This window comes from Malania oleifera, chromosome 3, assembly GCF_029873635.1.
Source record: "Malania oleifera isolate guangnan ecotype guangnan chromosome 3, ASM2987363v1, whole genome shotgun sequence".
NCBI lineage: Eukaryota > Viridiplantae > Streptophyta > Magnoliopsida > Santalales > Ximeniaceae > Malania > Malania oleifera.
In genome coordinates, this window is record NC_080419.1 from 79,291,271 (window position 1) to 79,309,921 (window position 18,651).

Here is an 18,651-nt window from a genome sequence, read left to right on the forward strand (position 1 = left end):
CAGTATTTTAGGAAGGGAGGCATTGTAATGAATGATATAGTTTAGTGGGTGTAAGTGTATTTTTTAAAAAAAATTAATATTAATTAGTGATTATGGGTATTTTTGAAATATTTGTGAATAGTAATGGGGATATTTTTTTAAATACGTAAGAGAAGTTAAGTACTTACAAACTATACAATTAACTAAATAAAAAAATCTCCAACAAAATGTTGATGGACTATCCACTGTCGTGATGGGGGTGGGCGAAAAATTGAACGTCGACAGCAGGATTCGAACCTGCGCAGGCAGAGCCCAACAGATTTCGAGTCTGTCTCCTTAACCACTCGGACATATCGACGCCATGTGCATCTCGACCGTCTTAAATTTATATCAAATTCTGCATATAAAATTTATATTTGAGGATGAAAAACATGTTTTCACCGAAAGTATAAAAATTACTTTTTTTTTTTTTTTGTTCAAGAAAACATTATTTTTTTGGAAGTTTTTTCTTTCTACTTTAGCCTCATTTTTCTTCTTCTGCAAAAAAGAAAAAAAAAATCGTGGTCCTAATTCATAATCAAGACCAAGCAAATCATATAAATTCATATTTGTTTTCTAATCTTTACCATTAATAATTAAAGAAAGTTTAGATGATTTTAAATTATTTCTTTTGTAATCATATTTTTTTAAAATATCCTCTACTTAAAGTTATTAAAATCATGGATATATGAGTAATTTAATAAATTATTTTTTTATTATTTATTTTTATAACTTCTAATTATCTCTACTATTAATTAAAAAAATTCAAAATAATTTTAAGTCATTTTTTTTTTTTTTTTTAAAACTCCCTGATTGTATGTGTTTTCAAATAATAGTCATCACATCAAAATAATGACAAATAGGGAAAATTATAGTTCATGAATTTATCTTAGTTTTAAACAAACTACATTCCTCTCTATGCTATAATATTAAAATAGATTGGTATGTCCTCCTAGCCTTCCAAAACTCAAATAATTTTTTTAGAAGTTTAAATATCTTCCTAAATTGCAATTGGTACAAATTTTTTTAGGATTTTGATTTCAATAAATTTAAGAATAAATTTTAATTATTAAAATTTATTATCCTTAAATGTTATTTACTTATGATGCATTAGGGCAATGTTATTTCCTTATTGCTAAAGCTTGATATGCATTGTTGACCCACTATCTAAGAGCTTAAGTTTTTAGATAAAGTGATAACATGGTATGCGAAGAGTGTTAAAGTTTAATATACATTGTTGGCCCACGACCTAATAATTTAAACTTTTAGCTACATAAAGTAGTAATCTAGCACTTATGATCTCTCTCTCTCTCTCTCTCTCTCTCTCTCTCTTGTTGCTTAACATCATGTATGTTAATTGTTTTGGATTTTAATATTTATTGTAGAAGTGATATTTGTTATTTAGTTCTAAAAATAAAATTTAATTTCTATTTATTTGTTTATATTTGTAGAAAATAGTATTTCAGTATAGAATATTAATTGGAAACATGGACTAATCTCCAATTTATGCACTATATAAGTGATGTGTGAAATTTAAATATATACATATTATGTGCACTAATATAAAATGTTGTTATTAAGTATTCTGTCAACTCAAAATGTTTTTATGAACTATGATAGAGTGGAAAAAGATAGGCCAACATTTGCTCTTTTATTTGAAAGCTTTCTGCATACAACATAAACATGCATCATTTTTGCAGTCCTATAATTTGCACCCTTGATCTTAAAGGCAAGTTTAATGGTTTTTAATGAATCGATGAATTCCAAAGAGATTTAATTGTTAAGTTTTTCAAATTTTAATTTTTATATGCAAGGAAAACTACTCAACAAGTGAGTGCTTTTGTTCCTAAGAATTGTACCAACTCATGTACATTTGTGGTCCAACAGTTAGGAGTTACGTTAGTCGCAACGTCTCAGAAAAGGATTCGGAATACTGAGGAGTGATATATTAGTATTGATGGTACGATGGAGTCACCATTAACCTGTTATTTTTTTAGGTACGGTTAGTTTACCTAATCTCTAATCTATTCCTAATGCCAAACAACCAATAGTTTTGATCTGATTTTACCAAAGTTGGGATTGAGAGTGCAGTTATGTGATGAAAAGGTATTAACACCCCTTACATATCCATTCTACGAATGATATCTGATTAACTATGAATTAGCTCAAATTGAATTAGATGGTCCTTAGTCATCATAAATAATCCAATGAATATTGACATTTTAAAAGAGAATACAAAATCAAGTGTGATTTAGGAATGTCTAATAAGACCCCCGAATGAGAGGATCTTATTGGATAAACCTCCTTGAGAACTATTATTATAGGTGAGATATGAAACATCTCTTTACTCTTTGTTTTATTATTGGGATGCACACATACACACACAAAAAATATGATATATACAAATATTAAACATGCAAAACGATCATACAAATGCACCAAATTCAAGTAAAAAAGATCTTCAAAATATTCTCAAATTTTCAAAAAATGTTCTAGGATTTTCTGGAATTTTTCAAGATTTTGCTACAATTTACTATGTTTTTTAAAGAAATTTCTCCATTTTATTTGTTTTTGGTATTTTTATTTTGTTTTTTAGATCCCTTGAGTCAAAAATGACTCAAAGAATTTTTATTTTTATTTTATGATTTTTATTATTTTCCTATTTTTGAATTAAAATGAATTTAAAAATACATTAAATAAAAACTAGAGCGATTGAGAAAGTTAAACCGGTTTGAACATGGTCCATGGTTAGCTTTGAGTTGACTTGGGTCAACTCGAATTAGCTCGATTTAGGGAATAGAAGCAGAGGCGGGAAAACAGTGATGGGCACCAAGTGTTAGCCATCCGTGGTAGCCAATGAGTAGCTCAAATTTATTTATTTATTTATTTTTAAATCCAGAAGGATGACACGTGGTAGGGTGACGCAAGCATGCTGTCACTTGCCACATGGCAGATAGTGATTGGTGCAAGGGATTTAGTTGAAGGATAGGCTTATGTTTAGGCTGTGAGAGCTTAGGCTTATAGGAATTTTGCTTATTCTATTTTGAGATTTTGATTTAAACAATTAGATACATACTTGGGCAAACCAAAATTACAAAATCCTTTTCTATCAAACCCAACTTCAATGTTCAAAATTCCATTTAATTTAATCTTGAATTCTGCCCAATCATTCAACAAGTCTTAATTTACAACATTAATCTCAATCAGAGTCAAATAAACTCATCCTTTAGTTAAGATAAAAGAGAGCATTTAGGTGCTTAACCTCTTGAGCTCTTGTTTGCTGCCTAAATTCCTTTCTGCAGCCTTTACACTTTTTTTTTTTTGATAATCTTCTTCTGCCAAAATCCTTCCCAATTTTCTATCTTATAATCTTGCGTGAGCAGCCACTATTTTGCTTGAATCACTCCCTTTCTTCTTTTCTCTCCACATGGCAATTCCAAATGTTACTTTTTGTTTCTCTTTTCTTAATATAGGAAATCCTTCCCTCCTCTCCAATTTCTTTTTTGAGAAGCTCTAGCTAGAGGCAAAAAGGAAAAAAAACCAATCAATTTTAAAGTAAATAACAGTGATTGCTTGGTTGATTTTTATATTTGATTTTATTTACATCATTAACCTATTACTAACTGAAAACTCTCCCTTTTTGTGTGTACATGTACATCAGAATATAGGGCCCCTTGGAGCTACCTTTTTTTTTTTTCAATGTATTATTATTATTATTATCTTATTTTTTGATTGCACTAATTGAAAATCCAAGTTTTTTTTTTTTTTTTCTTTTCAAATAAAGTCTTGGATAAAATGAGGTGTCTATAATTACCCTTCTTTATAAGTTTCTTACTTAGGATGACAGGAAGAGTTGTCTCATGGCATCCTATAGTAACAAATTTATAAAAATAGGAAACAAAAGTTTTGGGCTGAGCGTTATATAGTAAAATTTGGCAAAAAAAGAATGTGTGGATTTACAAAAGTGCATGTATATATATATATTTGAAATTTTCTAATACCTCTGTACGACTAGGGTTATTATAAATATACATGATATACCTCTACTTTTTAAGATAATGAAATTCAACCACGGCTCGCTCCCGTGTAAATAGGCATTCAACTGAATCACGTTAAATCCGTGTGTTTTGTTGCTTTCCTTATCTTTATATTTTTCCATATTATTCATCATAATTACCATACGTTTTCTTCATCAAAAATTTACCTTCAATATTTTCAGCATGGCAAACAATTGTTATTTTGAAGAATTTAAGAGACTACTCCTTTCAAGTCTTTCTCGTGCACTTGATTAAGAATTTAAGAGCATGCATGCATGGTGACATGTTGATGATCCACAGTGTATGCCTGAAATCGAGCCACATCCACTTGAATAATCTTCAATGAATTATCAAGAAAAGAAATTATAATCCATATCCGATTCAATTAAGTGGTGAGTTTAAGAAGGTTTGGATCGAATAATTCATGACAGATAGATAATCCCTCATTCTCATTCTAAGTCTAATTTTTTTTAACATTCTATGAACAATTTATTTCGTAACATAATAAATAAAATTATTTTTTAAATTATAATTTAATCATTGTTAAACTTTAGTAAACAATCACAAAATTATAATTTTTTTTATTTAAGGCCTTTGTTTTAATCACTAAAATTGGGCATTTGAGTTTAAGTTTTAATGGGGGTGTGGGGCAAACCCAAAGGTGCATATTGCTATACGATAGTTGGGATTGTGGAATTGGGTTTTCGTCAATTGGCTCTATGCCGATGCTTAATAAGCTATATATATATATATATGAAATTATCTATAATTTTTTGCATTAGGAACTAATGGATAGACAAATATCCATCCGATAAAATGCGAAATCTATCAATTGATTGGTTTAGAGGCAGATAAAAAATTTTATACTATATCCAACTCATTTAATGTGCTAATCAATTTAAGCAGGTCAAACTTGGTTTGGATTAACGAAATTTTGTCCGTTTTGCTAGGTCAAATAGTAGTCTTATAAAAATTGTCATTTTTAAAAAAAAAAAAAATCCTTAAAATCTTATTTGAAATTTTGAAACATTGGAAAAAGGAAAAGAAATTTTTAAGTAATTAACTTTTTATATTTGGTATCAAAGAAAATGAGAAAGAAATTAAAAACATATGAAACCAATAAGTAAAAAAAAAAAAAATTAATTTTACACATCATTAAGATTCAATTTTTCTTAAATTTTAATCATATTAGAATAAATTTTTATTTTCAATAATATTTAATATAAATAGAAAATATAAGAAAAAAATTATCTTATTTTCCTTTTCTTTCTTTCTTTTTTTTCCAAACAAAATCTTTAACCTAAAGAGACTTTGAAAAGTTTAGAAAAAAAAAACCCTAAACAAATGTATGCGTGCATGAGAGAGAGAGAGAGAGAGAGAGAGAGAGAGAGAGAAAGAGAATAGAATTTCTAGAAGGGATTTTATACAAAATGGATTATTGATGGCTGCCATTTTGATCACAATTTGCCTTAAATACAAATTAAATGTGTAGACAAAATTATACAAAAAAACCTCTCCCTTCACGTGTCTATGTACCCATTTCTTAAATTATACACTTATTAAAAATAGATCCCCCTCTTATGTCAATGAATATAAAATCAATTTGCTATATGTCTAACATTTAAAATACAAACACATGGACACATGGAGGACAAGATCCCCATATAATTTTCTTAAAAATCTCATAAATACACTTTGGATAGGCTCATTAATGAGCTTTGTAAATAAAGTTAGATTTAGGAAATGACACAATTTGGCTTAACCATAATTATGACACGTATATAACAATACTCAACAAATACTATAATAACTAATGAAAAAAAGAATGAATTGACTAATATAGACTTTTAAATGCGACTTGAAAGGTTTAGCACTACAACACTTGACATAAGCTCCCATTTGCCAATCTAAGAGTTACAATGGTTGGGTTGTCATTTTTGTATCACCAAAAGTATAAAATTGAGGAAATTTTTTTCCTTATCAGCCTCTAGCCACATCTTCTCCTTTGTACATAATCATTTTGAATGTTTTCACCATTACGACCACATCTTTGTGACTGCAATTCCACAACCCAAATTCTCACTCCATCCTTTCTAAACTTGCAATGAGATTAACAAATTCATTTTGGTCCATGTCTGCTGATTTCCCTTGAGCTCGTTGAACATCTTGCACATATTCAGCGTTCTTGACCTCTGAAACTTGTTTATGTTGCTATCTCACTTTTGATTTGGCTTCACTTGTAGCAACTGCCCCATTAATGTCTTGTACAATATGCTATCATCAAAAAGCAAAGACCCTTCTTTGCTGCGACAACCATTCATGGGAATGGGGTCAACATTAGTATCGTAGCTTGCATTTTTGTTGTAATACCGCTAATAATATATTTAGTGTAAGTAAATATACCACAGGCTTCATCTACTATAAGTTGACTTTCAGTGAAAAAAGCACTTGTAAGCTTTATTAGGCCATTGACATATCAAAAGGCCCAAGCCTCCTCCTTGTCCTTGCTCTTCACATCAACTTCCTTTGCATGCTTTCAGACTAGCCTTTTCTTGTTCTTGTCACAATTTTTGACATAAGGAGTAAGTGTTGGCATGCTTATCAAGGACAACACTTCTATTATTTTAGGGAGGACGATTATGTAGAATATGACATGTCCATTGGTACTACATCATACCAAATGAACTCTTTATAAGATATTACTATTGATAAAAGGATCACCACAGGCATTTCCTCTTCTTTATTGCACCAAAGAATGCAATAAAACCAAAGATGTTACACCACTTCAAGCTTCATTCTTTGCACCACTGTTTTAAACTAATAGATTTGTGCAACTACTGTCAATTATTAACTAATTAGGCGTGCTTCCTGTCACGCATCTTGTCTAAAAATAAGTCTTTTTTTAGTCGGTCATTCTTCATTTTGAATATTTTCAATGTCATTTTCTCTTTCTTTAAAAGTTTCTACTAACATATTACTCATTTTATCAACCAATGTCTTCCCTCTAGTAGCAATAACAAAGAGTTTTTTGGGCATTTTGGAATAATTGGTCTTTGAAATATAGCTTGACAGCCACATTTAATGATTAAGAAAGGGCCTCCCCAGGCCATAAGGCTCCCTGCTTCACAAGGGTAAGGGGACGTCACAATATACACATCCTGATCCCTATTTTTATGTAGAGAGGTTGTTTCCTTGGACTCAAACTCATGACCAAACGGTTGCAAAGGAGCAACCTTTCCATTGATCCAAGGCCCGCCCTCAGCCACATTTAATGATTGAAGCTTGAATAAAATACTCTAGCAAACAGATCCAAGAACAAAACTAATGGACTTGATTGGCTTTAAAACAGAAAAGGAATAATGTGCAGGGCACATTTAATAATCCAAAATGAAACAATGACTAGCAAGACAAACCAACCCAAGAACTGAACTGCACATTAGGAAAATGATGATTCTTGACCACATCAATCTCTAACTTCTCTAAACTTAAAAACCTTATAATGAACTTTAGAACTTGACTCACAAATGAACTCTGTAAATGAAGTTGGACCTAGGAAATGATGGACCATAATGATGACACATAAATGACAATAAAGGTGAAGTCTGGGGTTCAAACTCTGCTGCTTGCAGCGTATATCTGCGATTTACCTCCTACGTGTTGGCTAAGGGCACAACTGGCGTAGGTGTTGGATTAGTTTGGCGCGCAAGCCCAGGAAACCCAGCATATCCAAAACAAAAAGAAAAAGCAAATATTGTTGCTAAGGCAAAGAGTGGACTGGTTTCCAGAGAATTATTAGTCAAAGCCTTCAGAGGTTTGACATTGCATTAGTGGTGTCCCATTGACCTAGTCAGTTTAGGTCTGTGTCGCCCCAATAAAATAAGGAGACTTGTGCTATAAAAATTCTAAAATTGAAGTACAAATAAAATAAAATTAAAAACAAATAAATAAACTCAGAAAGTTTATTAACACTTGAAGTACAAAACCGATTGAAGCACAACAAAAAACATTTTCCTAAAATTGAAATTTATCACCGCTACAGGAGGTACTTCGACGCTTGGTCTATAGGATTCAACAATAGTAGCCTCCTTGATAAGCTGCAGACTTAATCAAAGATTATTAACCAAACCCAATCAGCTTGCTAGTTTGAGGGTGAGTTTTAGGAAAACTGAGAGAGAAAGCACATAAAAATAGTCTGCTTGTGTGTGAAAAATAAGGCAGAACACACTTATTTATACTACTGCCCAAATCTAATGCTAGCTCACAATTACACCCATAGTTAATTTCATAATGAATTGCAAAAACACTGCCTCCCATAGACTATGTGTTGACTTGTCTTAGCAAAATTCTTTAATTCAGCACAAATGACACAAAGCAAGCACAAGTAACACTTGCAAGAAAGGAGAAAAAAAAAACTTAAAAAATATGAAAGTTCACAAGAATTGAAATACAAAATCGATTGAAGCACAAAAAAAATATGTTAGCTTAAAACAAAAATTCATCAGTGCTGCTAGTTAAATAGGAACTCTGATGCTTGGTCTCCAGGTACAACAGTACTAGCCTCCTTAATAAGTTGCACACTTAATCAGGATTATTAACCCAATGAGCATGCTAGTTTGAGGGAGTCTTAGGACAACTACAAGGAGCACATAAATATTATCTGATAGTGTGAAAAATAAGGCAGACACACTTGTTTAAACTGCTGCCTACATGTAATGCTAACTCACAAAACCCATAGTCAATTTGGTAATGAATTGCCAAAAAAACTGTCTTGCCCAAATAATGTGGAGAGTTGAGTTAGAAATTCTTTAACTGAGCACAATGACACAAAGTAAGCACAAGTAACACTTACAAGAAAAGAGGGAAAAAGCAAAAAAACAAACTAAGAAAGTTTGCAAGACTCAAGAAAAAAAAATTTTGAAGCACAACAAAAATTGTTCTAGTAAAACTGAAACTCATCACTTCTATATATAGTACTTACTCTAATGCTTGGTCTCCAAGATTCAACAGCCATAGCCTCCTCAATAAGCTGCACATTTAATCAATGATTATTAACTAAACCCAATCAGTTTGGCAGTTTGAGGGAGTGCCTTAGGAAAATTGAGAGGAGCACATAAATCTTGTCTTATAGTGTGAAAAAAAAAAAAAAACCGAATGCATGTATTATACTACTACCCACATATAATGCAAGCTCACAATTCCAAAATTAATTTGGTAATGAATTGCAAAAACATAACTAAAAATTGAGAAACAAAATTAATTTTGAAATGAATTGCATAAAACTAAAATTGAAAGCCCAAAATTAATCTTCTAAGCAGAAAATTGATATTTGAAAAACTAGAATTAATCTAGTAATGAATTGCAACAAAAAAAAAATTGATTATTGAATAAGACATAAAATCAGCAAACTAAAAACATAAAATATAGCTTTAACAAGAATTTGATAAATTGAGCATTAGTGAGAATTTTGTTTAAAAGCTTACGAGGAAATTTAAGCCTAGAGTAAGAAAGGGCTAGTAGAGCCCCCCCCACATTCAATACATGGCAAGTGGTGTGCACGCAATATGGACTTATGAAAGTTTCTCATAGTGTCCCTTCATAAGAATAGAATGAAATAAGATGGAAATGTGATAGAAATTGTATAGGATATAATAATTTACAAGAAAGTCACTTATGCAAAAGCGTGTGTTATTCTACTTAACATGGTATAAAATAGGAACAAACGTTTCTCATAATAAAACTTGGTATTTGGTAATAACCATTCCTTATCCTTTCCATATTATATATTACTAAAATTTCTGCATTATCATTTCCTTTATTGTATTAACACATTTTGTCTCATAAGCTATCAAATCTTTATATTGCGAATATTCTATTTTAAAAAATAAACATTTCACTAACCAAATCTAACCTATAAAAGTGTAAAAACTTAAAGCCCTCGTTACTTCTCAAAAATAGTCTTATATTTTGTCAGTCTGCCAAATATTACAAAATGCCATCTTGCTTTTAAGTATTCTAAATTTGTAGAAAAAAAGTTGGAATATATATATTTATTGCTTTCTAACTTTTTATGTAAATATTGGAAAGCTAAAGAGTAAGGCAATATTTTTGTAAAAATAAAATAAAATAATGTGCGTTTTCCATTTCCACATCTGAAATGCCTTCAACATTTTCAGTTAAAAGGTCAAGCTCATGCCACAGCTGTAACCTGTAAGCTCCAATGGTTTAAAAAAGAAATATGAGAGAGAGAGAGAGAGAGAGAGAGAGAGAGAGAGAACATCCTTTTAGAAAACTTAACAAATAAGAAAACACAAACATAGATAAAACCATATATATGCATGTGCGTGTGTGTGACACCTTAGCAAAGCTTTCTACCTAGTATTCACTATTATGATGATGAGTGCACAATTTACAACATGGAAAAGGACTAGAGATTGACCATTTCATTCCATACAAAATTCTTTGACCATATATTTAAATATATATATGGAAGGCCCTAGGTACATGTGAAGACCTAATCTTTTTCCTGTCGAGGTGGGAATTAGATGTTCCCAGAACATGCGTCATCATCTAATAAAATAATACTTTGCCTAAATTGTATGATCCCCCACAATCTTATATAGAGTTGTTTTATTGAGCAGAATCACATACCTTGAGGATACTAAAGTTTTTTCCCTTTGGGTACCTAGTTTAAAAACCCTACCTCAAGCATCCATATAAAATACTAGGTTTGATATTGCAGGAAATTGAATAAATATCCCCATGTTTGAAGGCTCACACTTGACCTGGCCTTACAATTGAGCTACCTTGTGAGGGGGTTCATTCCATGCAACGTTTGGGAACCCATAATTACAATTTTTCATTTAAAAAAACAATTTATTAGATAATAAATCACAAGTTGAAGCAAAACCAATCCCCAACAAAAATGCACTTACCTTCACTACTACAAATGAACTCAAGAAGAATTTCAGGCAAGAGGAGAAATGACATCAAGATTACTCTTCATGTACCATTCGGGAGGGTAGAAGGAATAAGCTGACTCTAGATGAACATGCCAAACCATGATTCTTGAGCAGTCCTGCAGCAAGCCTTCCATCTGGCTTTCATCCTCCACAACTTGCTCAATAAAAGTGCTAACCTGAAAATGCAGATCAATGAGGTTAATCACCAAAAGTTCCATTTCTTCTCCTTGCACATTTTTAGTTGTTTTATTTATTTTTTTAGTCATTTCATATTTTTAGCTAAGCATGATGGTGGGCCTTGGGTCAACAGTGAGGTTGCTCCTTTGTGACCGGTTTGGTCATGGGTTCGAGTCCAAGAAACAGCCTCACAGCATAAAAGCAGGGGTACAGACTGCGTACACTGTGATGACCCTCTGCCTACCCTTGCAAAGCAAGAAGCCTTGTGACCAGGGGCACCCATATTTTTATCTGAGCAGAGCAAAATTTCTATGTGGTTTCATTTGATCATGAAATTTGGCAGAGCACAACGTTATGAATTTAGTGTTGCTTTGATGAAATGACAGCAGCAGCAATTGATAGTACAACATGGTTTACTACCATAAGAAATGGAAGTAGCAGCTAGTCATGAACCAAGAAAAACTAACTTGGAAGCTTTCCTTCACTGTGTCAAGCTGCCTGATAGCTTCAAGAGTAGGTCGATGCCATCTCTTTGGATCCCAGAGGATTGTACTATTGAAAGCAAAACCTGAAATATCTGCATGGAATCTTCGAAATTTTCTTGTCATTTCATCTGTGTGCCATCCAATGACTTGAGTCCCATTACAAATGGGACCCTCCAGGATAACTTTGCCTTTGCTCTCCATCATCTTTGGCACCATCCATGTCCCAAACCGCCTGCAAGCCAAATAGAATAACAGTTAGTCATGACAAAAAAAACATTTGAGTCCTGAAGAAAATAATAATGGCAACAAGCATATATGTAGATTTAAGAAACATATGATCCATCCAATCATTGTTATATACATAACTAATAACCATTTTAATAAGAGTGGATGCATAGGAATTATTCAAGGTACCAAAAGCCTCACTGGATGATGTTCCCATCCCTTAATTTTCAGTGAAAAGGATTATAAAATCAGAAAATATATCAGAAGGGGGAAAATATGTAAGTGGCACAGATGTAGGAGGGGTTACCCCATAATGTCAGCTAAAAAAGTCTTATGTTGGGGCAAGAGGTACTTTATTTTCTATTTTTCTGACACAGAAGTTTTCAACCATCAAAAGAGTATTCAGGGCTACCCACCCCCCCCCCCCCCCCCCCCAAAAAAAAAACATTGTTACGATCGAAGAATAATACCAATTAAAAGTAGGTCATAGAACCTCAGATTCTGATACATATGAAGGCAACCAGTCTCAATTTTAAGAATACATGTATAACCTAACCACTTGTTAATGAAACAGTACAAAACATGAAATAAGAACTAGAAGCTGGAAGCAAAGCGATGGAAAAAGTCATTTTGGATGAGGAACATAAAAACTGTATAGGTGGGAAAAGTAAAGGAAATCAACCCACAAACACTAGCAGAATGAATGAGGAAAATTGAATGAACAACAAAACTGTGAAGGGAAGTTTTACCTAATGGTTACAAAAACATAAAAAGATCCACATTTCTGAATGTTTAAGAAATGTTATGGCTCCGGGCAGATGTCAAAGATAAAAATAAAAATAAAATAAAAATAAAAAGGAATATGTTAAAAATTTCTTTGAAATGGATTACTTAAGTACTTCTAATATTTCCCTTTAGTTTGTCTAACTATTTCCAAGATCCAAATGGAGGCAACATTTTGTGAAGAATCCCAATTCTGCAAAACATTCGTTGAAAGAAACCAAACCCCACAAGTCTGGGGAGCAAATTGCTAGCACCCAAAACAGACAAGTTCCCAGAAAAATATGCCATATATCTGATTCAGCATTTTTTCAAGAAACTAGTAAGAAAACAATTAAATGATAAATATACCTCTTTGAAGAATTAAACGATAACAAGTGAATAGCTCACGTACTTCAAGTATGCATAGATACAATGTTGTGCAAATTACTTAAATAGTATATTATATATGAAAAAAGAAAAAGCCTAATTTATATTTTTCTTAGGTAAACTAATAGAATTAACAATCAAAAAAATTAATTAAAATAGCTTTATTTACCAAGACATGGTTTCCGTTTCCATATGGAAATGGAATCATTCCAATTATTTTTTATTTTTTATTTTTTAAGATAATAAAAATGTAATAAGAGAGAAAATAAAGAATTACAAAAAATGGCGGACAAGAAATACTCACAAAAGAAAACTAAAAATGAAATAAATCCAAAGCACAGAGAAAGAAGGAGAAAAAAATCCAAAGAACAAAGAAAGTTTGAAAAAAAAAAAACTAACAAAAGCCACCTAAGTAAACTCCTCTTCAAACCCTTTCCATCACAATTAATTGAAAAATATTCCAATTAAATTTTATGCAAAAAAATATTGACCTCTCACCCCTCCTCGGATCTAGCAAAAAGGCGTAGACCTCCCCTAAGATTTCAAAAATTCCACGAACTTGTAGGCTTGGCAAAAGTATACAGACCTCTCATGAAGCTTTGGAAATTCCACAAACCTCCCTCAAGCTTGTCGAAAAGATGCAGACATCCCTTAACATTTGGCAAAAATACAAGCCTAGAAGAGTGTAAACTCAAGGGATGTCAATGTCTTTGGCCCTAAGTTTTATAACCATTCATGATAATCAAAACACTAAAATGGAGTCCTTATAGAGCATAAATCTATCACTACATAAGGCAGAGAAAGAAGTTAAAACAAACTCATTTAAGGAAATCTATATGATCCTACACAAATATGCAAAAAAAAATAACTTATTTCAAATGCCACAATAAACACATAGGAGTCATTTCAAAATTACCCATCCATTCTAAATGACAATAGGCACATAAGTGTTGTACCCTGTCCCCACACATGCACCATGAGGTCCATGACTACTGCATTCCAGGAAATTATTGACATACCAATCAAACCATTACTTTGTATTCTTATTCCAATTCTACTGGCGACCCAATAATTTCAATTTTTAACAGTAAACACAATTTCTCCCCCAAAGTTGTGGCCTAGTTTCAATGTGCTCCTAAACGATCAATTGTTTCAATCTCCTTCCTGAACTAACTAATTTGTTTAAATGCCACTATTGGAAATCTTTTGCCCATTTCAATGCTCCCCTTTTGCATTCTTTGTTAAAAAAAAAAAAGATCATATAACAAAATCTTCCTCAATTTGTGAGATAAACTCACATTTTTGCCCTGTATTTTATCTCAGTTTTCTCAATTCTTGATTAGTGAGATAAACCAGCCATTTGAATAGAATAAGATCATGATGCAAGGGTGTTTTGGTAATATTATTGTGGGACGAATCACCTACTGCTGCACTAAAAGCTATAGATTACAATAACAGAACTACTAAAATCTCTTATGGTTTACAGCAGAACCACACCCCTGCTTCTGCCATGCAGACAGATTGTTATTGCACCTTGGCCAGCAATCTCCCCTCCAACAGCTGCCTGCTGGAGCTGGGATTGGAACCCTTAACCTTGACAAATTTATTAACAAGCACCTGCTAAAAGCTATAGCTTATCGGACAAAAAAATCCATTGATCTCACAAATTAAGAACAAATTTAGTACTTATATGCTCATTGCCTATCAATGGAGACTGATAGACTAGGGGAACACAAAAGCATACTTAAAAGTTTATCGAAACAATTCAAAGTATTAGGGGTCCATTAAAACAAGACCAAAATATAGGGGTGGAAAGTGTACTTCGGCCATTTTTTATTTCTCCTCCAGCAGCACAGAGCCTTTGACTTTTATAGAATAGTGGACCTTTGATTATATGAAGCCTTCCCATTCACTGATTCTAAACCCTCCACTCCACTGCCCACCCCCAACACCCCTAAAAAAACCCACAAGCACTCACTAGCATATATGGGGATACAGCACGCGCTGGGCAGGCATTCTTTTACAATATTATGAAATTTCTTTCTGCAGGTGACAACAAAAAACAGACAAGTCAACAATAAAGCTAGAAATAATTTTGTGTCTGTTTTGCAAAAGGGTAGAAATATTGAATCCTCCAAGACACTGACTAGTCACTTGATTTAAGGAATCCCCGAAACATTAGTTGGGGATTCTTAATACGTATGATTGGCTCATTCTAGAATCCTTTTGGTGGGCATCTAGGACACCCTATAAACTCATTATACCCACAAAACATTCCCATCTATTTCTTTGTGTCAGGATTCCCACTGGAATGGCATCCTCCTCCCAGATATAGGATTCCAACTTCCAAGACATGTGATTTCCCAAACCAAATGCCTAGTAAGGGCATTGAAGGAACTAAAATCTAAATGACAATTTCGGCCACAAGTAACAGTGAGAAACTAGATGAATTAGTCCTCATTTAATCCAAGCATTTTACAAAAATGGAGTATCAAAAGTTCCAAACTATTATGACAAAATTCAGAGCACTCTAGAGTCTACAAGAAAATCATACCTTCTCATAATTCTAATGTAGGGAGAACTGATCTTACTGTCAACAAACCACATTTTATGCACCACTCTTCTGATGAATCTGATCGTGCCTCATAGGCCTTCTTTCATTATGCAGGCCTTTTTGCCCTTTTAACTGAATTATTATGAAACTAATTGAACCTTGTTATTTTATATCTTAATTGATTTAATTTAATAGGAAACAGAGCATGTAAGTGTGCCTGTAAAAAAAAAAATGTTTTCCAGCACCAACTAGCAACCCCACCACTTTGCATTTTGTATTTTTTGTGGGTGTGGGTGTGGAAGTGATTGTGGGAGGGGAGGACAGGGGCAGAGGTGTACTCATGCTCATGCATGCAACTAATTGCGTACGATGCCCAACACATATTGTGGACTTAACAAAACCAGCCAATATAGAATTAAATCAGGAATTTTAAAACATTGTAATTATATCATTAAATTTAAAGACAGGTAGAGTTCTGGTCAAACGAGAAGACATAGACACTTAATTTATAACACAAAAATAATTGAGACTTTGAAATTGTTATCTTCTTCTTCTTCTCACATTTTTTTTTTTTGAAAGGAAGATGCAGGGGGCATGTAGACACAAGTACCTGATTTGCCTCATTTCCTCAAAAATATCAAGAGAGTAGATGTTATCATCATCAGCAAAGTAGACAACTCCATCAAGATGGTGTGTTTGAATGTGAGACAGTGCCACATTTCTTTGGTGGATGCTTCTGCCTTTGATGTCAGTTAAATTCTTATTGCACACAAGATGCCGGTACATAACACCACTTCTCCTCAAGATGTCAGCTGTTTCAGCAGATTGGGAGGTCATCTCCACAGCAATCCATAACAGGGGTGGTGGAACCAGCTTCAATGTGTGAGCCAAACGATTTAAATAATAGGCTTGAAGTGGTCGAACATGCGTTGCGGTCACAATGATCAAAAGCCTGTGAAGCACCAAACTTGAATTTTGATTGAGTGATAGAGTAGCACGGGTATCATCAGAAGTCACATTCTTCTTTGCTCTTGGATTTGATGTGGCAGTATTATTTATGCCTTGACTTTCAACAGACGATGTCTTGTTTCTTGATACAACACCATATGACTCAAATTTCCCAATGGGGGGAATCATTTCAAAGGAGAAGGCTTGATGTTTAGACATAAGATTCATGGATAAATTCATTGAGACAATTGGGGTCAATCCAATGAAAATCCCAACCATAAAACAAATGAAGAAGTGAAAAAGAGACCTCCTCCAAACCTGCCCCCTTGCTTTTGACCTCTCTGGTGGCCGAGAAGACCTTTGTAAGGAAAGACAAAAAATTAAGGCTTGAAGTTTATACCAGGCCGAATAGCATTCTGATGCATCGAACAGAGGCGAGGACACCCCACCAGATTGTGTGGAGATTTGAGTGCATGATGAAGACTTGGACAAAGGAGAAGCAACCGAACAGGCCTCCCCATTTAGTAAAGCTCCAGCTCGAGGCACTGGAGACAAGGTTCTCCTTATAGACGCCATTACCACAAAGCCAACTTGGTTTAACTTCCTCTAAACCCTACTTTTCTACAAGAAATATACACTATCGTAATTACCACAGAAATCATCCATATTGGTCATGGCCTCATCCTCCTGGCCACTAGAACAGCCAATTATAAGTTCACCAGGATACATATTATTAACACTTCATCTAAGCAAATACTCTACAACACTGCACTACCATTATAAGTTAAACTTCACAATAAAAATACTCAATGACAATAAATCAACACCCAAAAGTTGAGCGATTAGAACACAAGAACAAAAATGAAAAATTAAACGCCGCATTGCGAACACCTCAAAGGTAACGAAACTTTCCAAATCAATCATCAAAAGCGTCCCGTTTCTAAATCACGTTTCTAAATCACTGTCGCTGACGATGACCTATCACCCAACCGAGACATTTCTAACCCAAGTTCAACCTGACCCAGCATTCAAATCTCCGATTCCTTCCAAAGTTCTCCTCACAAACACGTTTACAAACAAAATTACCAAAAGCCCGCCTTAAAAGACAACTCTCTTCCTCTCTCAGTTTCATCAATGTCATAAAAATCTATGAACTAACGCTGAGGTTTTGATCTATAAACAAGAGCTAAAAGCCAAACAACCCAATCAATCACACAAAAAACGACGAAATCGTCAGTTCAGAACCCCCAAAACAACGACCTTAGATGCCAAAATCACTCGAAACTTGCACTCACATGATATTGGTCGACGCATTACCCTCCAAAGAAGAGTGGGTCGCCGATATTCCAAACTGATCGCCGCCAAATAGAGAGAACCGACGAACTACGCTCTGTTTGAGCTCTGCAGAGTATTGCGCATTTCGGATCTTAATGCGTCTTTTACAAGCGAAATTTTAAGATCGCTTGGGAGTCAAATGGAGTTTACTTAATAAACTAGAAAGAGATCATCCGAATCTCTGCAAGTGTTCGAAAAAGCAGCCGCGGAACAGCGAAGTGCCCGTCCCGACCACGAGTGAAGAGGAATCGGAATCATTTTTCTCGGTGCTTTTTCATTTTTGTTTTCCTGGATCTTAATGCGTATATTAAGTGCTTGGATGATTGGCGGTTCGACAGATTCTGTGTGAGGGCCAAGGTTCGGAAGATGACGATAGGCGTGCGGCCCACCAGCACATGAACAAATCTTTACGGTTGATCCGAAAGATGATCGCCAAGTTGGGATAGGGTTGCCATCCTCCCCTTTTACTTTGATCGATGACTGCTATACTGTGAAAATAGTTTGCTCTTTCTGTAATATATATATATAAATATATATTTCAAAAAGTTTTAAAAATTAGAAGTTAATTGAAATATTTGAAATAACTGAAAAAGATATTTTATTTTTGTAAAAGTAAATAATATGTGAAGGATTTTAAAATATTTTTAAAAAAATTAGGACACTAATGAAATAAAATAATTTATTGAGCAAAAATAATCATCTTATCTTTCAAAATTTTAACATGAGTAAATTTAAAAACTCCAAAAAAAAATTAAAGGCTTTTT

The 18,651-nt window shown here is 33.3% G+C and overlaps 1 protein-coding gene and 1 non-coding gene across 4 annotated transcripts; both read right to left on the bottom strand.

The window, feature by feature from the left end:
• Positions 1-255: 255 nt before the first annotated feature.
• Positions 256-337, bottom strand: TRNAS-CGA (transfer RNA serine (anticodon CGA)). Its single transcript has one exon. It is a non-coding gene; the product is annotated as a tRNA-Ser (tRNA).
• A 5,500-nt stretch (positions 338-5,837) lies between these two features.
• On the bottom strand, positions 5,838-18,321 carry LOC131151879 (probable beta-1,4-xylosyltransferase IRX9H). 3 transcript variants are annotated; one of them, XR_009135791.1, is made up of 5 exons: positions 16,215-18,262; positions 11,659-11,908; positions 10,988-11,190; positions 9,034-9,081; positions 5,838-6,359 (listed from the first exon to the last, which is right to left on the bottom strand). XR_009135791.1 is itself a non-coding variant. In XM_058103340.1 (4 exons), the coding sequence occupies exons 1-3, from the start codon at positions 17,126-17,128 to the stop codon at positions 11,020-11,022; spliced, it is 1,335 nt and encodes a 444-aa protein (XP_057959323.1). In that variant the 5' UTR covers positions 17,129-18,321; the 3' UTR covers positions 5,838-6,359; positions 10,988-11,019. The 3 variants fall into 3 exon arrangements, 1 of the variants encoding a protein (XP_057959323.1); XR_009135792.1 differs by lacking the exon at positions 5,838-6,359 and adding an exon at positions 6,380-7,913 and having other exon boundaries at positions 16,215-18,260; XM_058103340.1 differs by lacking the exon at positions 9,034-9,081 and having other exon boundaries at positions 16,215-18,321.
• Between the last annotated feature and the right edge of the window lie 330 nt (positions 18,322-18,651).